Source organism: Gekko japonicus, unplaced genomic scaffold, assembly GCF_001447785.1.
Source record: "Gekko japonicus isolate JY-2015 unplaced genomic scaffold, Gekko_japonicus_V1.1 scaffold183, whole genome shotgun sequence".
Lineage (NCBI taxonomy): Eukaryota > Metazoa > Chordata > Lepidosauria > Squamata > Gekkonidae > Gekko > Gekko japonicus.
In genome coordinates, this window is record NW_015175361.1 from 116,025 (window position 1) to 136,109 (window position 20,085).

Genomic DNA, 20,085 nt, shown 5'->3' on the forward strand with positions numbered 1-20,085 from the left:
TGAACAAGGTTGTTTCAGTCTCATGCCAAGGCTTGAAGTCAGCCTGAAAAGAATCCAGATAGTTTGCTTTCTCCAAGAAGTCTTGGAATTGGCCACCCATCACCCACTCAATTACCTGCTCAGGAATGCTACATTTGAGAATGGCCATAATTAGTGAAGTCTACTGGGTCTAGGGGGCTGTGGTGGCTCAAGTGGTTAAGACGCTGAACTGCAGGCTGTGGAAGGTCAGTAGTTCAGCAGTTCGAGACACGGGTTGCCACATGACGGAGTGAGCTCCCGTCTCTAGTTCCAGCTCCTGCCAACCTAGCAGTTCGAAAGCAAGAAATTGCAAGTAGATAAATAGGTACCAGTTCGGTGGGAAGGTAACAGCATTCCGTGCGCCTTGGTGTTTAGTCATGCCGGCCACATGACCACGGAAACTTCTTCGGACAGTGCTGGCTCTTCGGCTTTGAAACGGAGATGAGCACCGCAACCCTAGAGTCGGATTCGACTGGCTTTCGAGCAAGGGAACCTTTACCTTTACCTTTTTACTGGATCTAGGGTAGGTTTCTTTAACAGTAGACACATCGCCACAGTCTGCTTCAAGGCTGAGGCAGTGACTAAAGAAGAAGAAATTGAATTTATACCCTGCCTTTCACTCGGACTCTCAGAGCAGCTTAAAATATCCTTTCCTCTTCCCACAACAGACTCCATGTGAGGTAAGTGGGGCTGAGAGAGCTCTTTCGAGGACTGCTCGAGAACAGCTCTGAGGGAATTTGTGACAGACCCAAGGTCACACCAGCAGCTGCATGTGGAGGAGTGGGGAATCAAACCTGGTTCTCCCAGATTAGAGTCTGTGCTCCTAACCACTACACCAAACTGCCTCTTAGACCCAGTCAGCCATCCTCCTTCCTGACAGATTTAAGCAGCCAGGAAGGGCAAGGATCATATATGCAGGTGGTAGGCCACAAACCAAGGATCCTGGCCACATCCTCAGACTGAATAAACTGAAAAGTACCCTAACAAACTGAACAATGAAGCCTGGCCCCATCTGATCCTGTCACTGCTGGCAGTGGCAACCCCCGAGAGACTTAGCCTAACGGCATCCCTACAACACAACAATGCCATTTCTGGCTGCATTAGGTGACACCCTAGAATTCATCTTAAATTCTATGATGAAAACCATCGAGTTTGGGGTGAATTCTAGTGTGTCCTGCAGGCAAATGGCATTCCTAGTGTCTGCTAATGTAGTATTTATTATGAATGTGAGGGATTTTATCTGCTCAGTGTTGAGCAAAGTGGTCACAGCATGCCACCAAGCAGTCCACCTTCCTCTGCAGGCAGGATTCCATTAGGCCTCTAATCACCTAGAACAGAAAGTTCTGCTAACCTACCTACAGATGCAATCATGGTGGGAAAGTATTGTTTCTTTGCTGCCATCAGCGCCATGAAGTTTAAAACGAGCTTTAAGCCCATGACTTGTCAGGTTCATCCTGAGTCGTCTTTTCATCGCACACAGCCCCCCCCCCTCAGTAAACCAGGGGGCTGCCTGGGCTGTAACACCTGAGGGAGGCTCCTACGAGCAATCATGGCAATCGCCCAGATCATTTCCTTATTTCAGAAGTCAGCCAGGGCATCAACAGAAGCACCAAGCATATCAAAAGCAAAATCCCCATAAGTCATCAGAAAACCACTTGGGTCCATCTGGCTTTGCAGTCAGATCATCTTAATACACCCCCACACACACATACACCACCACTGCAGTCTTGCTGTCTCCGTAAGTCTAGACCCAAGCAGGAAATGATCCGTCCATCACAAAGGAACTATCACCAATTCCTCCACCTTTAGATCACCTTCATCCTGCCCAGAACAAAACAACAGATCATGAGTGTGACCTGCTTTAATTATCTTTAACATTCAGAAACATTTGGGCCAACCTAAGGTCATATTTGAGATGCTGCCTGGCTGAGCAGTCAGCATATCCTGTCCTCAACAACAATTGCGTGGCAAGTCATGCATTTTTTCAGGAATAATGTGTGCAATCCCTGTGTTTGAAGAGTGGAGGAATTCAACTACCCTATTTGGTAGGCTGGAATACTTAGTGACAAGTAGCTCTACTGGCAGGCAGATACTCTCACCTATCTTGTCATGTGTTTTTTATTTATTTAAATATTTTCATTCCACTTTTATCATAAAAGCAGGGTCTCAAAGCAACTTATAAATGAAATACTCATAAAATGAGAACATAAGAGAAGCCATGTTGGATCAAGCCAATAGCCCATCCGGTCCAACATTCTGTGCCACACAGTGGCCAAAGCCCAGGTGCCATCAGGTCCACCAGTGGGGCCAGAACTCCAGAAGCCCTCCCACTGTTGCCCCCCAAGCACCAAGAATACAGAGCATCACTACCCCAGACGTAGTGTTCCATCTATAAAAGGTAAAGGTAAAGGTTCCCTTGCTCGAAAGCCAGTCGAATCCGACTCTAGGGTTGCGGTGCTCATCTCCGTTTCAAAGCCGAAGAGCCAGCGCTGTCCGAAGACGTTTCCGTGGTCATGTGGCAGGCAAGACTAAACACCAAGGCGCACGGAACACTGTTACCTTCCCACTGAAGTGGTACCTATTTATCTACTTGCAATTTCTTGCTTTCGAACTGTTAGGTTGGCAGGAGCTGGAACTAGAGATGGGAGCTCACTCCATCATGCGGCACCCGGGTCTCAAACTGCTGAACTACTGACCTTCCACAGCCTGCAGTTCAGCGTCTTAACCACTTGAGCCACTGCAGCTCCTGTTCCATCTATACCTTGTGGCTAATAGCCACAGATGGAACTCTGCTTCATGTTTATCCAAATGGGATGTAAACAAAAACATGCAAGCCATCAGACCCCCATTTAATCGCAAAGCTGATGATGAGTCATACAGAAATCCTTGGATGATGCAGCTTGTGCCACTATGGCTTACACAGAGGCAAAGGCTGTGAGGTCGAGGGCCCTCCAGCTCTTTGCCCAAGGTCCCTTACAAACCCAAGGCTTCAAAAATCTGCAGGAAGTGGAGGGGGCACATGGTAAGCTCAGGTCTTCAGCTGGCTCTGAACTTCCCTTCTTCCTTAACACCAAATGGATGTGCCAGGAATTAGTCCAGAGGCTACTTAAAATGGCTGGCTAGAGCCCTCATATTTGAAGCTTGTTCAAGATAACGTTTCTCGTGTTATCTGTTCAAACTTTAGTGAAATCAGTATCTCTTAACAACTGATGTAGAAGCAGAACAAACAAAAATGTGTCCCTAATCAAGGACACTTTTCAGAATTAAATGCAGAATACACCAGCCCTCAAATATATCTGGGGGGAGGGCAGTCAGCATACTGTAACCATTAGCATTAGGGAACTATAGACAGTTTTCAGAACCTTTAATTACTTTACAATGCAAATACTTCAGGACTGGCTTATTACCAGACTGTATACCTTAATTCTGAAGCAACCAAATACAACCAAAAGGCATGTATATATGATTACTGCATTTTAACAGAACACCCACTGTATTTGCACCTGACCATTCCAGATGTGTTTTCTTCAACAACTTCTTCCACATATTTATATCTGATGCAGAGATCTGTTTAGAAGACTGATGTTACCAAAGGATTATAATGGAGAAAGCAGACATGACAGCTGTTTATTTTTTTAAATCCAGTTTTTTTTAGTGTTCTGCAATTTAGACAGGGAGAAATGAGACAATATGCAAACAATTTTATCCATTGTTAATATTTATCTTTGAAGTGCACTAAATGTAGTAGTCTGATAGGACTGCTATGTTTAGTTAATGAAATTATTAACAATTTAAGTGACATATTTACAGAAAACAGCACAGGTCCTAAAATAATTTAACAATTTTCATTGATTTTATAAAAAATACTGATAAATAAAGAAATCCTGACAATTTATTAACCACAAATATTTTCCTGCACTACTAAGCTATCAAACTTTGATTTTAAAAGAATTTTGCAAGGGTGCTGCTTTGTTTCTAATTCAATGTATAAAACTGGCAATATCAGAACAAAATAAAATGCGCATGCAATGTGAAAACTGTACCAGAATCAGAAAATTTAAAACTATTCAAAGTATGTTAGTATAAACATTCCAATTCAGCTTCTTGCACAAGTACTGTACAGGGCTATTTTTGGACAGGAACGCACAGGAACGGAGTTCCGGCTGGCTCCCAAGTTGGCCACGCCCAGCAGGAACTCATTAGCATAATAGGCCACACCCAACAGCAGAAACTCATTAGGATTGGCTACATTAGGGGTGTGTGGCCTAACATGGAAAGGAGTTCCTGCTACAAAAAAAGCCCAGGGTTTTGACAACAAACAAGGTAAACAGAATAACAAGCAAAAGGTGGGTGTGGCTGGATAACCACACCTCTGGTAACATGGGGGTGCGGCCTAATGTGCTAATGAGCTGTGCTGTCAGGGATGTGGCCTAATATGCTAATGAGTTTCTGCCATTGGGTGTGGCCTATTATGCTAATGAGTTCCTGCTGGGCTTTTTCTACAAAAAGAGCCCTGCAAGTACATATTGGTGAAAAATAAGGTTCCAAATACCTATTGGCTAATTTTGATATATTAAAAGTATGCAATTAAACTAGCCTTAAAACATTCAAGCTATTTATTTTCACATGTAACCGAGAATTAAAATAAATGCAAATTACAAACACTGCTTGTAAAATTTTTAGCTTATGGTTAAGAAATGAAAAGGTGCTTACAACTGATCAATTTGAAACGTTTTGGCATTGCTACTCCTCTACCCTTCGACTTTGTGTATAAGAATCCTCTCTCCTTTCAGTTTTTAGCCTCAGAAACACAATCATCACATTTCAGCATACTTGCTCCTTTAAGAACTGCAAGTCTAAGAGGGTTTATTTTATTAACATGTTAGATTTATTACATCCAAGTGTCTTTCAATAAATATAAGCAATATGCTGAACTTGCACAACTGCACTCATGTACCATGAAAAGAGGATTTCCAGGATCAAATTCTAGGGTACAGATCTTTAGCTTTCACTAGCAAGCAAAATCATTAACATGTCTAAGTGCAGGGCTATTTTTGGGCAGGAACGCACAGGAACGGAGTTCTGGCTGGCTTCAGAGTTGGCCACACCCACTACAGCCAAACCCTCTGTGTGCATGGCTACAGAGGGAAGGCCTGGAGAGTGAACCCCACCTGGCGACTCCGAGGCGGGCGGGCTGGGGGGACCCTGGAAGGATTGGGGAGGCATTTAAATGCCTCCCTGTGCCTCCCCTGGCCAGCTTGCCGCAGGACGCTCAGGCAAACCAAGGGAAGGCATGGGTGTGGCCTAATATGCTAATGAGATGTGCTGTCAGGGGTGTGGCCTGATATGCTAATGAGTTCCTGCAGGGCTTTTTCTACCAAAAAAAGCCCTGTCTAAGTGTAGAAGTGCAATGGTGCAACCTCACCTAGAGGTAAAGAGAGACAATGGGATCAGGAAGTGGCTCAATGCAAGAACTATACTGAAATAATGTGTGTTATAAAATGTAGAAAGATGGAAAAGCAATTGTAAACCAACCTGCCTGCATGGCCACCAATCAATTCAGAAAATCAATGCATTCTGCATGGAAAACTTATTGCCTGTTTTTAATAGCTGCATACCAACAGCTTTAAAAAGTACTTAAATGTGGCACATGTAAATTTGGCTTTAGTCGCATAATCACAAAAAATGTTTGTACCTCTTGATAAAACCTCCTGCATGTAAAACTAGAAAATGGAGGACAAGGTTCGCAAACCAGGGTGCAGGGTGCAGGATGAACTCCCTCCCCAATGCGAAGACCAGCAGCAGATTACAAGATATATAGAGATATATACAGCCTTGCAGTAAGTGATTGTAGGGCAAATATATCTTGGTAGCATAGATTTGGAAACTAAATTATCTTCCCCCTCAATATTTAGCCATTAAAAGTGACCATGTGGCATGGAGGTCTAAGGCAGTAGCAGAAGTTTCAAACCGTACACAGCACATTATTGCAGTAGCCTTGGGGAACTTGATCCACTGTGCATTACTTTTCCACTTTTATCTTCCATTACATATGCATGGCACTCAGAATCTAGATAAGCTGGTCATTAGAGTATCGAAAGGAAGTTTCCCTGAACCTCTGAAATGACATGGATCACAAGGGAAGTATATTTCACCAGGCCTTGAGCCATTGCCTTCTTCCAATGAGGTTTTATTGTTGGAGCAACTAAAAGACAATAGAAAAGTAAACTGTGTTATACTACGATGGACTGGAGAGAAGTGTAAAGAACACTCTCTCTTGCCTCATCTCACCAGAGCATAGGGCTGACAGTTTGCCAATGGGGGTCCTCCCCACTCCCAGCTTTCATTTTACCCCAACCACTGGTGGGAGAAAAATAATCTGAGAATATCACCTTCAGGTTTTCCCTGAAGTGACATCAGTCCACTCTGGAATTCACCATAAACGCTCCCATTTTACCACAGGCATGGCATTACTTCTGTTTCCCCCCCCCGAAAAAGTGACAAAACACCATTACCCTTTCATGTCTGCCCCAGACTCCTGCTGGTTGCCACTCAACCCTACCAGGGCAGCAGCGTAGTCAGCAGGCCCCAGGGCTACAGGCTAACAGGATCTTGCACCATTTGTTCACTGATCTACAAAGGCTGCTTATCACTACCACTCAGATACAGTTCAGTTCTCCTCAATCTCAATGAACTGGGCATACATTTTGTCCTGAGTATCTGTGCATTCTTAGCTTTCCATGTTTTCTGAAGCGTTACACACAAGTTTTGCAGAACTAGAAAATGTGAAATCACATTAAGCAGCAGCATGTAAAACTTTGGGGCTTTTTTTTTTTAATTAAAGCAAATATTTTCACAACTTAACCACAAAATAGTGCATGCCCATTCTCCACAAATATCTGATACTGGTTTCTTCAACCTTTTTATTTTTATCACTGAATCCCCTGAACAACTAACCAGTTAAAAATTATAGTGCACAACTAGTAGCTACCAGTCCACTGGCATCCCTAGAATACCAAAGTTGTGCTGGACTATAGTGCTCAAAATGATTTCACCTCACGGTTCAAAACCATAAAAGCAAGATCCAACATCCATTAGTCCCCAAGAACATCATAAAGGAAGAACCCACAGGCACTTTTAATAAATTTAGTGCACCAAAAGTTACAGGCCACAATTGCATGATTGAACAATTCAGTACCAGATAACAGCATAAAACAATTTTTTTTCCAGTCTCTGACCGATCCATCTATTAAATGGGAACTGTTCACAACATACTCATGGGGGGGGGGGGGATGGATCAATCTCACAAGAGGGAAAGAAACAAAAACAAAAAAATCTTAGACAATAGTTTAAACATTTAAATTCTGTAAAGCCTAATATAAAATACTTTTAGTTAAACCTTTAAAAGATTTAGTAGTCCAGTTTCCCTTCTCCCTACTTAAAAAAATCCACAACACACCTTTATTTACTGGTGGTCCATTAATATCCAAATGTGCAAAAGTTACAATTCACCTTTAGGAGTGCATCAAAAATAGGCTTAATATTCAAAATAGCTGTATTACCGTAATGTTTTCACAGCACCAAATACCTGGAATTCTAAGGGAGTTGAATTCTCTGGGGAAAGGGCAGTGATTCACAGAAAAGTTACAGAAGAGGGATTACAACTAAGTCAACAGGTCTCCATCAATGTAAATTATCTGTACCTCTGCCCTGCTTCACGCACACGATTTTTCAAACACGAAGATTTGTGTAAGTTAACACAAATGCACTGGTGCAATTTCTGAAATGGAGCAAAAGTGGTTTTCCTGCCATACAAATTGCATAGTGGCTACTTGATCTGTGCAACTTACAGAGGGAAAACATATCTCATTTCAGACACTGCAGTGTTTTTTAAATGAATACCGTTTCTGCATAGGGAAAAATCCATGGTTAGAAGCACTCCTTTGGTTCAGCAAGGTACTACATCAATCCTATGATGACATATATCCAAATGCCTAAAAGGCTTTGCCAGTATTTAGAACCTAAAAAAATCAACTCCCTTGTCATTAGCCTGACTTACAGTGTAATTAAGTCACACCTTGTTGACATTTCTTTTATTAGGGCACTAAGATTCTAATCTTAGCTTTGCCAAATTGAAGATGAAGAGCAGCTGGTACCTTGCTGATTGGCAACAGTAATATTTTTTATGTATTTTGGCCCCTCCCTATTAGAAAGTGATTTATTATCAGGCAGCGGAAAAATCAAAAGGCCCGCTGTGATAATAAGTACAAGGCAGTATATGACTATTTAAACATACACAAATTTGAACGTATGCAAACATACAGAACTACATAAACAACATTCCCATCTTTGTTCTTTCATCCCATAGTCATCTTTGGCTAGAAGTCTGAGCAAGGAAATTCACGGACCAAAACAAATGGATCATTCTCCGAACTCTTCCTATTATTACACATAACTGACTGGAAGGCTTGCATCATCTAGATCCACTGGGCCTGGATCCTGTTCCTGAGTGCCATTTTTATTTTGAGGTTCCCATAGGCCGTGTACAGTCACTTTGGAAGCTGGGTCTCTTGAAGGGACAGCCTGGATCTTGAAGCTCCCTGGCTTGGCCTTGGTAGAAGATTCGTGAAATCTTCGCTTCTCCAAGACAGGGGGTTCGGCGTTAAGGGTTGAGACCAAAGTGGGGTTGTGAGTGGCTGTGGAATGTGAGCAGGCAGCTGCTGTTTTTGCAGGCCAGCTGGATTCTGAAGAATTGTTGGAATGCTCCTGTGAAAAGGAGGAGAGTGTGTCAGACTCGACAGATAACCAGGTGCAGGTTAATAATGACATCTCAGACTTATCTCTGATAACTCAAGAAAATCAGGGGGGAAAACAAAGCAAAGCATCATCTGTAGAAAGCAGATGCTTCTCCAAGGCACAGCAGTGTTAAGACCGTGAGCAAGCAGAAAAACAGCTTAGCCAGGTCTCTACAGTCTAGCATGGAAACTACTGATGTTTATCAACACAAACCAGCTCTTTTAGTATCAGTAATTTTATTGATTAAAATTGCAGTTAAAACAGTTATCAAAGACATACTCTTTGAGAATTTGAAAATGACAGAAAAAATGCTTATTGTAGTCTCAAAATAGTCCCAAATAGTTCCAAAAATGCACGCAAAAGTGTATTCATATTCAAAAAAGAAGCATAATAGAATCACTGCTTAGCTGAAGATAGGCTTGCCAAGTCCACCCGGGGGGCGGGGAAACCCCCGCCCAAGAGGCCCATTCCCCGCCGACGCCAGATCAGGCCCCAGGGGGAACTCCACCCCGACATGCACGTCACCAGGAAGTGACGCGACCATGCCGGGCACGCTGGGGGCGGAGCCACAGTCATCCGAGGGAAAACTCTATGGTTTTCCCTTGGATGGTCGTGGCCCCGCCCCCAGCGTCGTCACGTCACTTCCTGGTGACATGGATGCGGGGGGCGTGCGCTCCAGGATCAAACAGGGAGTCCCCCGCTCCGGAACAAGGGGAGACTTGGCAACCCTAGCTGAAGAAAACTGAGTTTCTGTACTTTAAATTTCTGTTGACTGTGTTCCAGTTTATAATTTTCCTTCTGTGCTACTGAACCACAGAACACCATGAAATATTAATGAGAAAAAAATACACACAGATAATTTTATAACATTTTTCAAGGCATACTGAACATATTGTTTTCTTGCCTTGGGTTAATATATGCTTAGGCATTGTCACTATTAGTCACCCTAAAAGAGATCAAAGTTTCTTCTACAAAAAAATGCTTAACCTACTAAACTATTTATTGTGTACCATATTATTCAGTTGTATTCTGTGTGGAGATTCGCCAAAGAACAGAACAGCAGCGTTTCTGTGGTAAGTCAATTTAAGCAAGTGTTGTGAGCAAATTATAAAACTGCTTGGATACTCACAGGATAAGAACTACTGTTATAAGCCAATAGCTAAAAGAGGAACCTAGCTACTCATGAGTATGAAGGGGTCTTCTCTAGTGCACAAGGACAGCTGAGGATTAGGTAGCAAGATAAACAGAAGACAACTAATGGCTGTAGCCAAGCCTGTATCATGACATCCTACACTACAATTGCACGATGTTGTGGCACAGCAAGTTTTCTTCTGACAAAAGTAGGAAAATCTCAAGATCCCACTCTTCTCCTTTTCCTAGCTTGCTACTTCTGAAATGTTGCCTTATTATTTGCAGTACAAAGGCAGAGATTCCGGAATACCATCTCAACAAAACAAACAAATGGGGAAAGGTATTAATGGGAGAAGACGCATTCCCTTAGTATCCTTCTAGGTACCATTGTTCATATAGGAATCAGTAAGTACAGACTGGTTCAGCTGATGATCACTGCAAAGTTCTCTTAACAAACACCTTCTGAGAAAGTAACATTATTATTGGTTGTGTGGAAGCAACTAAGTACCTATCACTATACAGGTATTTAGTGTCTGATTTGAGGATGGTGGATAATGTTTGATGCTAAACTATTCAGTTGGAAAGCAGCTTTGCCAGGAATGTGAGAAGGGTCTCTACAGATAATTAGGTATATTTAGATTAATACAATAAACTGTGAATGTTCTGAAAATGAACTGATCACACTTTCATCTTGAAGTCATAAGAAAACAAATGACTAACACAAAATGCTCATAAGAATGAGTTCAAAGCCTAAATGCTGAATCCACAATTAAGCTTCTTTTCTAAATTGAATATTACATACGAGTGTTTTGATTCTGAAACCAGTGCTGGGATATCAGTTTCAACATTGTAATCCACACCTATGTGATAACTTTTTGCTTTGCCTTACCATCTGACTTCATATAGTTTTACTGTACTACTTTGATTAACATATAGATTGCAAACTAAAACAGTGCCTACATTTTAACTAATGATCCCATGCATATCTACTTGTAAAAGCCATGCAAATCAATCTAGGAGGTTTTCTTTACTGCGTGCATTCTTGTGAGCACACATCTAGCTATTAGCTTTGGAGTGGCTTCTACTTAGCTTTCTTTCAAAAAAAGATGGAAATATGAACTCTCATGCAAATTAAGCCATGTTTAGTATGAATGACTTGTGCTGATGTAACTCAGTACAGCAAGTACACTGAAATGTCAGTGGAGATTTCAGCAGTGTGTGAATTATTTGCCATTCCTAATAGTGGATTTAGCACATTATGTAGAAATAGTAAACTTAATTTGCCAATGTGAATGGTTTTAGGAGTTAGTAATTTCATCTTGATTATAATCAGTGCAAGAAACCATGGGGATGACCTCATCATGTTAGTGTTTTTGAATTTCAGCCCTCTGTTAGGAAGGCAAGTTTACATGAGAGCCCACATACATGCTGCATTCACCAGTTCTTGATGTATACCTCTGTATACAAGGATTCGACAGCCTTCTGGCCTGCCGCATCTGGAACACAGTGCAAAGCTAAGATTAGAGTAACCTAAACTTGAGGAGAGGAGGGAGAGAAAGAGAAATGAAGAGAGAAAAAGAAATTGCTAGCAGTCACTGCTTGAATTACCCACCACAAGGACTATACACATAACACAGAAGAAAATCCTGTCTTGGCAGCTTTTCTCTCACTTAGAACATATTGACTCCCAAACAGTCTCTACTGTGTGATGGAAACTTAAAAGAGATTGGTATACTACTATTTACAAAAAGTATTCAATTTGGAGCAGACAGAAGAAATTTTAAAACATTGTCAATGAGCACTTAATAGAAGGAAGTTAACTTCAAATATACCAAGCTGAAATAAAATATAACAAGAATAGGAAATATTAAAACATTATCTGAAGGACTGTCTCTCCCTATATGTCCTCATGTGCCGCTTACAGTCCTGAAGCTATAACCTTCCGTTGGTTTCCCCATTTAAGAAGGCAGAATTGGCCCAACCAGAACCCATTCTTCCTTTTCAACAATGGCTCCCCATGCTAGAACAGGATCCCTGAGGAGGGCACCATCCTTCAACATTTTTAGGGGACACTGTAAGGGGCATTATTGTATTATGGGTGGTTTTAATTTAGAATAATCTTGGGGCACAATGGAATAGGCCCAAGGCTGGGTCTAAATAAATTTTAATACATTTAAAAAGTATGAAATATCAGAACATGGAGTTCTAAACTTGATTTTTGCTGAAAGATAGACACTTCTGTCTACAAAGTTAATGGATTTCTCAAGGTAGTAAAGACTCAATTTGGTAATATTAGCATTGTGATCCAAGCAGGTCATAAACAATGATATTGTACAATTCTCTTAAGATACATCATCTGAACAACCCGCTAAAACTTTCATTAAATTTGGGCTGCTTCCTGCCTGAGCATACAGAGAGACAAAATACCTTTCAGAAGGTTCATAAACCAAGTGCTTTAAATCAATACACTGGGTACCTACAAGGTTTAGTAAACATTGTCAAGTAATGTGGTAATTTTCACTGCAGCTTTCAAAACCAAACAGTACTGAACTAGGAAATCATTTTCAAACCCACCAGCTGCACTGTCTCAGTGTTAAGACAAAACATTGCACACAACACATACATATAAAGCTAAGATTAGCACTTAAGAATGCAAGACTTTATGCAACCTGAGATGCATGCAGAGACATGATGTTACTCCAGAACAGGGCAGAAAGGCAAATAAATGGAACAGATCTAGTGTATAAGACTGGACACTGTGATTCAAAACAATGTATAATTTCTATTAAAACATACAGAAGCTGCTGATCTTCCAGGTCCCCGCTGTGCTACGATTGCACCAGAAATTGCTTTAATCCAGCTGTGCATGTCCTCTGGACTATCTGCCTGAATAAAGAGACAGAAAATAAATCTTATTTGAATATCAAGATACAAAAGTAAAACAAAGGCTTATTAATTAAACTGGTTATCTGCAACTGGTCTGTTTCCCAAGAACTGAAATGAACATAGCTTTTAGAATTATTAAGACAAACTAGGGCAGATAGTACCACAAGCAAAAAACAAAGTGTTTTAATGGGCAACCATGGCTGCTTTTGCAGACCATTTCTAGTAAATGAGCTGTAACAAGACCCACAGGTTTGCTACTATTTTTAGTAAGAAATCTTCTTACAAAATGGCCGCCAATCCTGAAGTAATGACCTGACATTTATTGCAAAATATGATTTCCTTCAGCTTTCTACTGGATGTCAATAATGCAACAAAATGAAAATGCACAAAGTTGAATATATGTTAAAATAATAAACAAAAGCAATCCAATAGTAAAGTAGTCCAACTCAGCAGCAAGAGAATAAAGTCAATTGAGAAAGAGCACAATGACACAAAGCACAGCCCAGATCACCACTCAGGCAATTCAAGGGTGGCATTTTATTATAGCTTTTGTGGCTTGTACTGTATTAAGATGGCCAACTAAAAGGCAGGAAGAGCTCAATTAAAAGCCTGGTTAACAAAAAAGTTTTAGTATGGCACCTAAAAGCTTAAAAGAGTAGGTACCAAGGAAGCCAGAAGGTAAAGAATATTATACCAATGAGGTGCCACTACCAAAACCAACCAAACAAAAAAATCTCTCGTTACCACTTTCTTCACTTCTGTGGATAGAGACCCATAAAAGCAGGGCTTCAGATGAAGAACTTGACTGCCAAACAGAATAAAGAGGAGCAAATTCTTCAGGAACCCAGCCCCAAGCTGTTTAGACCTTTAAAGGTAAATATCAGAACTTCAAATTGTAACTCGAAAAAGACAAGCCCGCCAGTGCAGACCTTTCAATGCACAAGTGATATGATCTCGCTACCCAACCTTGACAGCAACACAGCTGGCTGTATTTTGTACTGACTGGAGCTTCTGAATAATCTTCAGAGGCAGCCCCGTGTACATGTAATAAAGTAACCTAACTGGGATGCGATCGGAAGCATGGATCAGACACTGAATTTCCTAGGAATGGCTAGTTGATATATCAATATGTCAATAGAAGGTGCTACATGTCATAGCAGAATATGTAGCTTCCAACCACAGATCAAGATCTACCCGCAGATCCAAACTACAAACCTGCTCTTCCACAATAAGTAGAACCCTTCAACAACTGGATGACACTTTATTTCCTGAGAAGTTTTATCATGCTACACGTTTTAAATGACAAAAACCTTGTTTTCAAAAGCATTTTACTTATATTTAATGAGAATTCCTTTCCAGAACTCCTCCCAATTTGTCCCTTGAGGGAAAAGTTCTAAAAAAACCAGAATGCATGTTTTTCCTCACAGGGTTTCTAATTTTTTTTTTAAGGGCCTAGTCCCATCTCCCAGTTCTACCCCAAAGGATAACATTGGTGAGGGTACTGAATGCTACCAAGAGACATCCAGGACACTAAACAAGAAGGCCCTCCTTTCGTCACTGTCCCAGAGAAGATGGTCGGTCAGGGCAACCAAGAAACACTTTATAAAATCAGGCTAAGCAAACACTTGGTTGGTTCAGCTGGGGCAAGAAGAAACATTTCCAGCTCCCTGTTCCAATTACTGAGTCTGCTGCAAGGCTGCATATTATGGTAATATATTAGAGAGGGGGGGAAATTGTGCACACTCCTTTCAAAAGAAGAGAATACTCCATTTTGTTACCAAAAGATAGTTTAACAAAATAGACTGTTACCTGTACATAAAATGTTCGAGAAGTTGTTACAATTTCAAACAGATTGTCTCTCATCATTATATCACTGAAACACACACAAAAGCATTTAACAATTTACAATTATTTGAAACCAACTGTGCACTTTTATATCCAGTACACCTCTTTACATTTTCAAGTGACAAATATAAAGAAGTTATCTTGAAATAATTTCAATTCACATTAACATCTTTGAATTTGTGCACTGGTACTATAATAATCAACTGGATTCTGACAATTTTCTTCCCTACCCACCCCAACACTTCTTGCTTTTGCAGCTCAGCATTTATGATGCATCTGTTATAAATAATGGAGTTTCCATGATTCCAAAATTGTGTGTAGACAATGTAAGCCAAATATAAATAACCTCACTCCCAGACATTTTGTGGTTGGCTTTGCCTCCTTTGGCGGTCATTTTGTGGTTGTGGCTACCACTCTGTGCCCAAATACCACAGGGTGAAAAAAGGTTGGGGACCTCTGCCTTACTGGAATATCTTTATATTACTACCTAATTTTGCAAGCCCATTTTCATTATTGATATTTCTGACACACAGACCTTATTCAAATTCCAAAGTTGTATTTTCAAAAGACTTGGAACCTTCTTTCTTAAATTAAGTAAAGACCAATCATGTCCAATTAAGGGACACTTTTGTTTCAGGATGTCCCACTAATTAGCTCTGGTATCACATTGCCTGAGTGGAATGGCAGAATAAAAGTAGAGAAGGGGGAAAAACCCAGAGGTCTGCATTGTTTTGTTATAATGGCAACTAAATTCAATCCAGTGTCTGACATCTTCTGCTTAAAGACACATTCTGTTTCAAAACTTTTGATTTCTGTGTAATGAAAGAGGGAGGGTGTTACAGGGAGACAGATTTTCCTGTTCAAGCTACCTATCGTATACATTACCTTTTTTAGATTTTTGAACCTTCAGTTTGTCTCACCTTTGTTTACACTCCTGGACTTTATGAACCTCTTTCAGCGGTATAATCCGAAGAGGCTCCTTATCCTGAAAACACAGAGGCTTCACTAGATTAATTTTTTAGTGAGCAAGTTAATCAGGACTTTGAACACCTAAATGGATCTATGTTAGGACATCTTTATCAGAAAGCCAGGGTTACACAGGTCTTATTCACAAAGATAAATAGATAGAGCAAGCTGATGATGCATATATCTGGATTTAAGGAATAGTACAATAGTACAATAGTGGCTCAAGTGGTTAAGACGCTGAACTGCAGGCTGTGGAAGGTCAGTAGTTCAGCAGTTCGAGACCCGAGTTGCCGCATGACGGAGTGAGCTCCCGTCTCTAGTTCCAGCTCCTGCCAACCTAGCAGTTCGAAAGCAAGAAATTGCAAGTAGATAAATAGGTACCACTTCGGTGGGAAGGTAACAGCGTTCCGTGCACCTTGGTGTTTAGTCGTGCCGGCCACATGACCACGGAAACGTCTTCGGACAGCGCTGGCTCTTCGGCTTTGAAACGGAGATAAGCACCGCAACCCTAGAGTCAGACTCGACTGGCTTTTGAGCAAGGGAACCTTTACCTTTACCTTTTTACAACCCAGATAGCTTCTATTACACTGTTTACCAAGGGAAAAGAAGTATTCCAAACTCAGTACCCTAATAATTGACTGGTAATACAACTAAAACAAAAAAGAATCAATTTTTGTAGTCCCAGGTAATCTTGTGCTGTTAATAGTTCTTGCCGTTTACGTGCTCTGCATATTTTCACTCATAATCTTTCAATGTAATTTTTTTTCCACGTATTTGCCCACACTGACTTATACTAAATTTGGAGATGCACTTTGGGAGGTACTGCCAGACTTTACTCATTATCACCCCAAATTAGTAGTCAGCAGTCTGTAGGCATTTAGCAAAACACTTCTGTGGAACAGCTGGTAAGTACCAATCCCTCTATTTCCGGACACTGGAAAAGCGGTGGCAGAAAAGAAAGCCTGACCACCACAAGATAGCTCGTGCTCTCAGTTGTCCCCATCATCTCTAAGAAATCTCGGGGGGAGGGGGGGGATTGAAGTCAGACATTTAGAAAGACTGTTTCAGTTATATTGGCTCTTTACAATAACCTCTTTACAATATCCAAATGTAATGCCAAGGTATTAGTGACTACAACTCTATCAGCTAAAACTGAACCCATTGCCTTATACCAAATATCAATATGGAACAAAATCCTTCTTTTATTTGTAAAATAACAAAAAGAGGCATTTCAGATAAAGTGTGGAAATCGCACTGCAGTGATTATTTTATTGATTATGAATATTGAGTACAGACTTTTTCCCCCATGACACAGAACAACTCTGTTCCACACAGATCAGGGCACATTAAGTCTTCAAGTGAACTTGCTTAGTTTTCTTATAAGTATGTGGTAAACAAACCAGACAGAAATCTAGCAGTTAAACCAAATACAAATATGTAGGGCAAAGACATGTGGGCTGCATGATCAGAGGTCTTGGGTAGGACTCAATTAGTACACATATCTTCGAGAAAAGAAATTTGAAACTTGGAAACTTGGTTCTATCGATGAGACCTTTATCTTGGTCATTTAAATCAATCCATCCAGATACCAAACAAGGAAAGAGAGAACAGTAACAAAACAGTTTTAGCTATCCACAACAAGAAGTCAAGGAGCTGATGTGAGAATTCAGACTACACCCAATCATGCTATATAAATAGGTAGCGTAGTTCACAGCCTTTCCAGTCTCAGATGCATTAAGTATGAAAAAAGACTATGCTAAGTTCCAGTTGATGAATATTAAATTTACATATTTACAGTAATAGATAGGAAATGTGTGTATAAAGTGCCATCAAGGCGCAGCCGACTTATGGCGATTTGCCATTGGTTTGTCATTGCCTTCCTCTGCATAGTGACCCTGGAATTCCTTGGTGGTCTCCCATCCAAATTACTAACCAGGGCCAACCCTGCTTTGCTTCTGAGATCTGACAAGTTCGGGCTAGCCTTAAGGCAAGAAAAAAAAAGTAGTGCTGGCAAAACTTTAACCACTAATGTGTGAAAACAATTCATATCGTAGACATTTTGCATGCATCACAATCAAATTCACTATAGTACATAGCATAAAACTGAGCTGATATGTGTTCATGTTTGACAAAGTTTAAAGTGCTGTGCAAGCAGTGATTAACTTTATTTTTTAATGCTACAACTATCAAAGTTTCTGAAAATCATTCAATTACAAGCTATCAAAAAGAGAGTTAATGTACTCCAAAAGCAAACAATACATGCTTTAGTTTGATAAACATGATGCATGAATCATATATGCAGGTCTTTTTGAAATTTGAAAAATCTGAACATGTGTTTCATTTGCCTTTTTCCTATGCCATCAAGTGGTTATTGAAAGGAAAGCAAAATGCCTATTTATTGATGCTGTTCTTCCAAATAAATTCAAACACTGGATGCATACTTTATAACCTCTTCATATTATGCTACCAAACAAGTTTCTTTGAGCTACTGTATACTAATGACTGCACTGAATATAATACATCAGCAAGAATCACTGTATTATATGTAAGAAGTATGACATACATAGTAAAAGCATGGCAGTGATACAGTTTGACATGGAGATTTAAATGAGTTTTGTGATGTTTCATTCTCTTGAAAGCAATTATGTGTTACTGGCATTTGCAATGTGATTTGAATTACTTTGACTCAGTTTGCTTTCTTCTTTTCTTTAGTAATAAATGTCCTATAAGTTGTTTTACCTAATAGACACTAGTTTTAATAAGAGATATCCTAAGAGATATCCATTTGAGAACAAAAGCTATGAAGCACAGGCCTTTAACAGTCAGCTACTGAAACATGTGCTAAGCTTGAACATTTTGAAAGACTATGTAGAAAAATGCTTGGATAACTATTTTTGGTTACCACTCTGCCTGACAGTTATCAACCTTCACTGTGGTCCAATGGAAGCATGGGGGAGGTGGATACCCTGCTGTGCTGCTCCAAGTAACCTTTCAAACGTGTGCCAAATTATTGATGATACGGCACTGGGAAACTGCTGTTCTGGAATGGGTTATAGACATACCAGCTCACCTGTAAGAGGGAGCCATATCTGAAATAAAGCCTATAAGTGATGGAAATATGTGTATCAGCAGAAGAAAGTGAGACAGAACCATAATGGACACTTCTGAAAGGGTGGGGAAAGGATGGTCTAACTTCCACAATTTTAAATCTACACCCTGTTCCCATTTAGTCTTCTGTTCTTTTAGTAAAAGCATGAGAAAGATTTTTTTAAGTCACTAGCAAAATTTTGAAGCTTTCCATCAGAATTTAAAGTGAAACAATTGTGCATAAACACAACTTAACACGTGTGGGAGGTGCCTTTTGCTGAGGGACCACTGGATCCAAGCCATCAAAACTGACAGCGAACATTTGCAATCTGAATGTAGTGTTGCCAGAGGCACTGCCTTTTACTCTTCGATAGCCCCAAAGCAGGGGCACCCCACTTTCTAACCTGAACCAAAGTCCCCAAAAGTCAAGCACTCTCAGCTTGTACTACAGAGTCAGGCTGCAAGTACTCTGCAAAAAGGGATTTCATATTCAGGTAACAATAAGGGAACCTTAGGGCAAACTTCCAGTCTTCCCCCTCCACCCAACAGAGATATGCTTGTGGAATAACAATGGGTTCCACCAGGTGAAGTATCTACATTTCTAAAAGCTATTCAGAGGCCACCTGGCAAATAGTCCTCTTCTCTCCAGAACCTCACCCAGCCCTTTTGTGTCGTCCTGTGTCTATGTGTAAATTCTTTGTCCTTCCTTGCTCTGTCCCTCAGGATACCGGAATAAACCAATCAAGCATTCAAATTATTAATGATCCTTCCTGACGCTAATCAGGGACCCATCTCCCATCTTTTGTCTGTATCTGGGAACCTATTCAACTGCCTTGGCCAGGACCATTAGTGGTCAGAAAACTCATTCAAATAGCCATCCAGCACCTGGCTGATTTAATCGAGGCTTTTGTTAAGCCTGACTCTGCCACTCTGGAACTTCACTGGTCACATAGAGGCCTTGCCCATCCTGATGCCACACGCCCCTGGGTCCAGGTAATCTATTGTTCTCACCTGAGTTCAGCCCCCAGGGCCACCCATTGGTCTGCATTGTTTTCCAAAATCTATATCTGTGAGCACATGGTCTCAGACCGTGTGCTTCTGCTCTGATGCCAACTGGCAGTCCACCCCTAAGTACCCTTGGGTTTAGGCCATAATCTCATCTCCATGGACCCCTGCACATCTGGACAGTTTGTATCACCCCTCTACAAGCTATCAATAACCTCTGCTTTCTTAGTTATGTATTGTGTGTGGATGTTTGAATATTGTTTGTATGCTTGAGAATAATTAGGAAAGAAATCATTATTTTAGCCACCCAGTCTCTGAGTCTATTCCTGGGTTCTTGGGAATTCTAACTCT

General features: G+C 40.7%; 1 protein-coding gene across 4 annotated transcripts in view; it reads right to left on the minus strand.

Annotated features, from left to right (window-relative positions):
* Nucleotides 1-5,347: 5,347 nt before the first annotated feature.
* The window catches only part of PLEKHA1 (pleckstrin homology domain containing A1), a 56,095-nt gene continuing 41,357 nt past the window's right edge, over nucleotides 5,348-20,085 (minus strand). The window contains exons 9-13 of one of the 4 annotated variants that reach the window (XM_015425405.1): nucleotides 15,597-15,661; nucleotides 14,641-14,704; nucleotides 12,742-12,831; nucleotides 11,401-11,441; nucleotides 8,484-8,784 (exon numbers count right to left, since the gene is read on the minus strand). In XM_015425405.1, the coding sequence (XP_015280891.1) occupies nucleotides 8,568-8,784; nucleotides 11,401-11,441; nucleotides 12,742-12,831; nucleotides 14,641-14,704; nucleotides 15,597-15,661 (477 nt within the window). In that variant the 3' untranslated portion in view covers nucleotides 8,484-8,567. Of the gene's footprint in view, nucleotides 8,785-11,336; nucleotides 11,442-12,741; nucleotides 12,832-14,640; nucleotides 14,705-15,596; nucleotides 15,662-20,085 lie in introns of those variants that run through there. The other 3 variants (XM_015425404.1, XM_015425403.1, XM_015425406.1) reach the window with 3 other exon arrangements.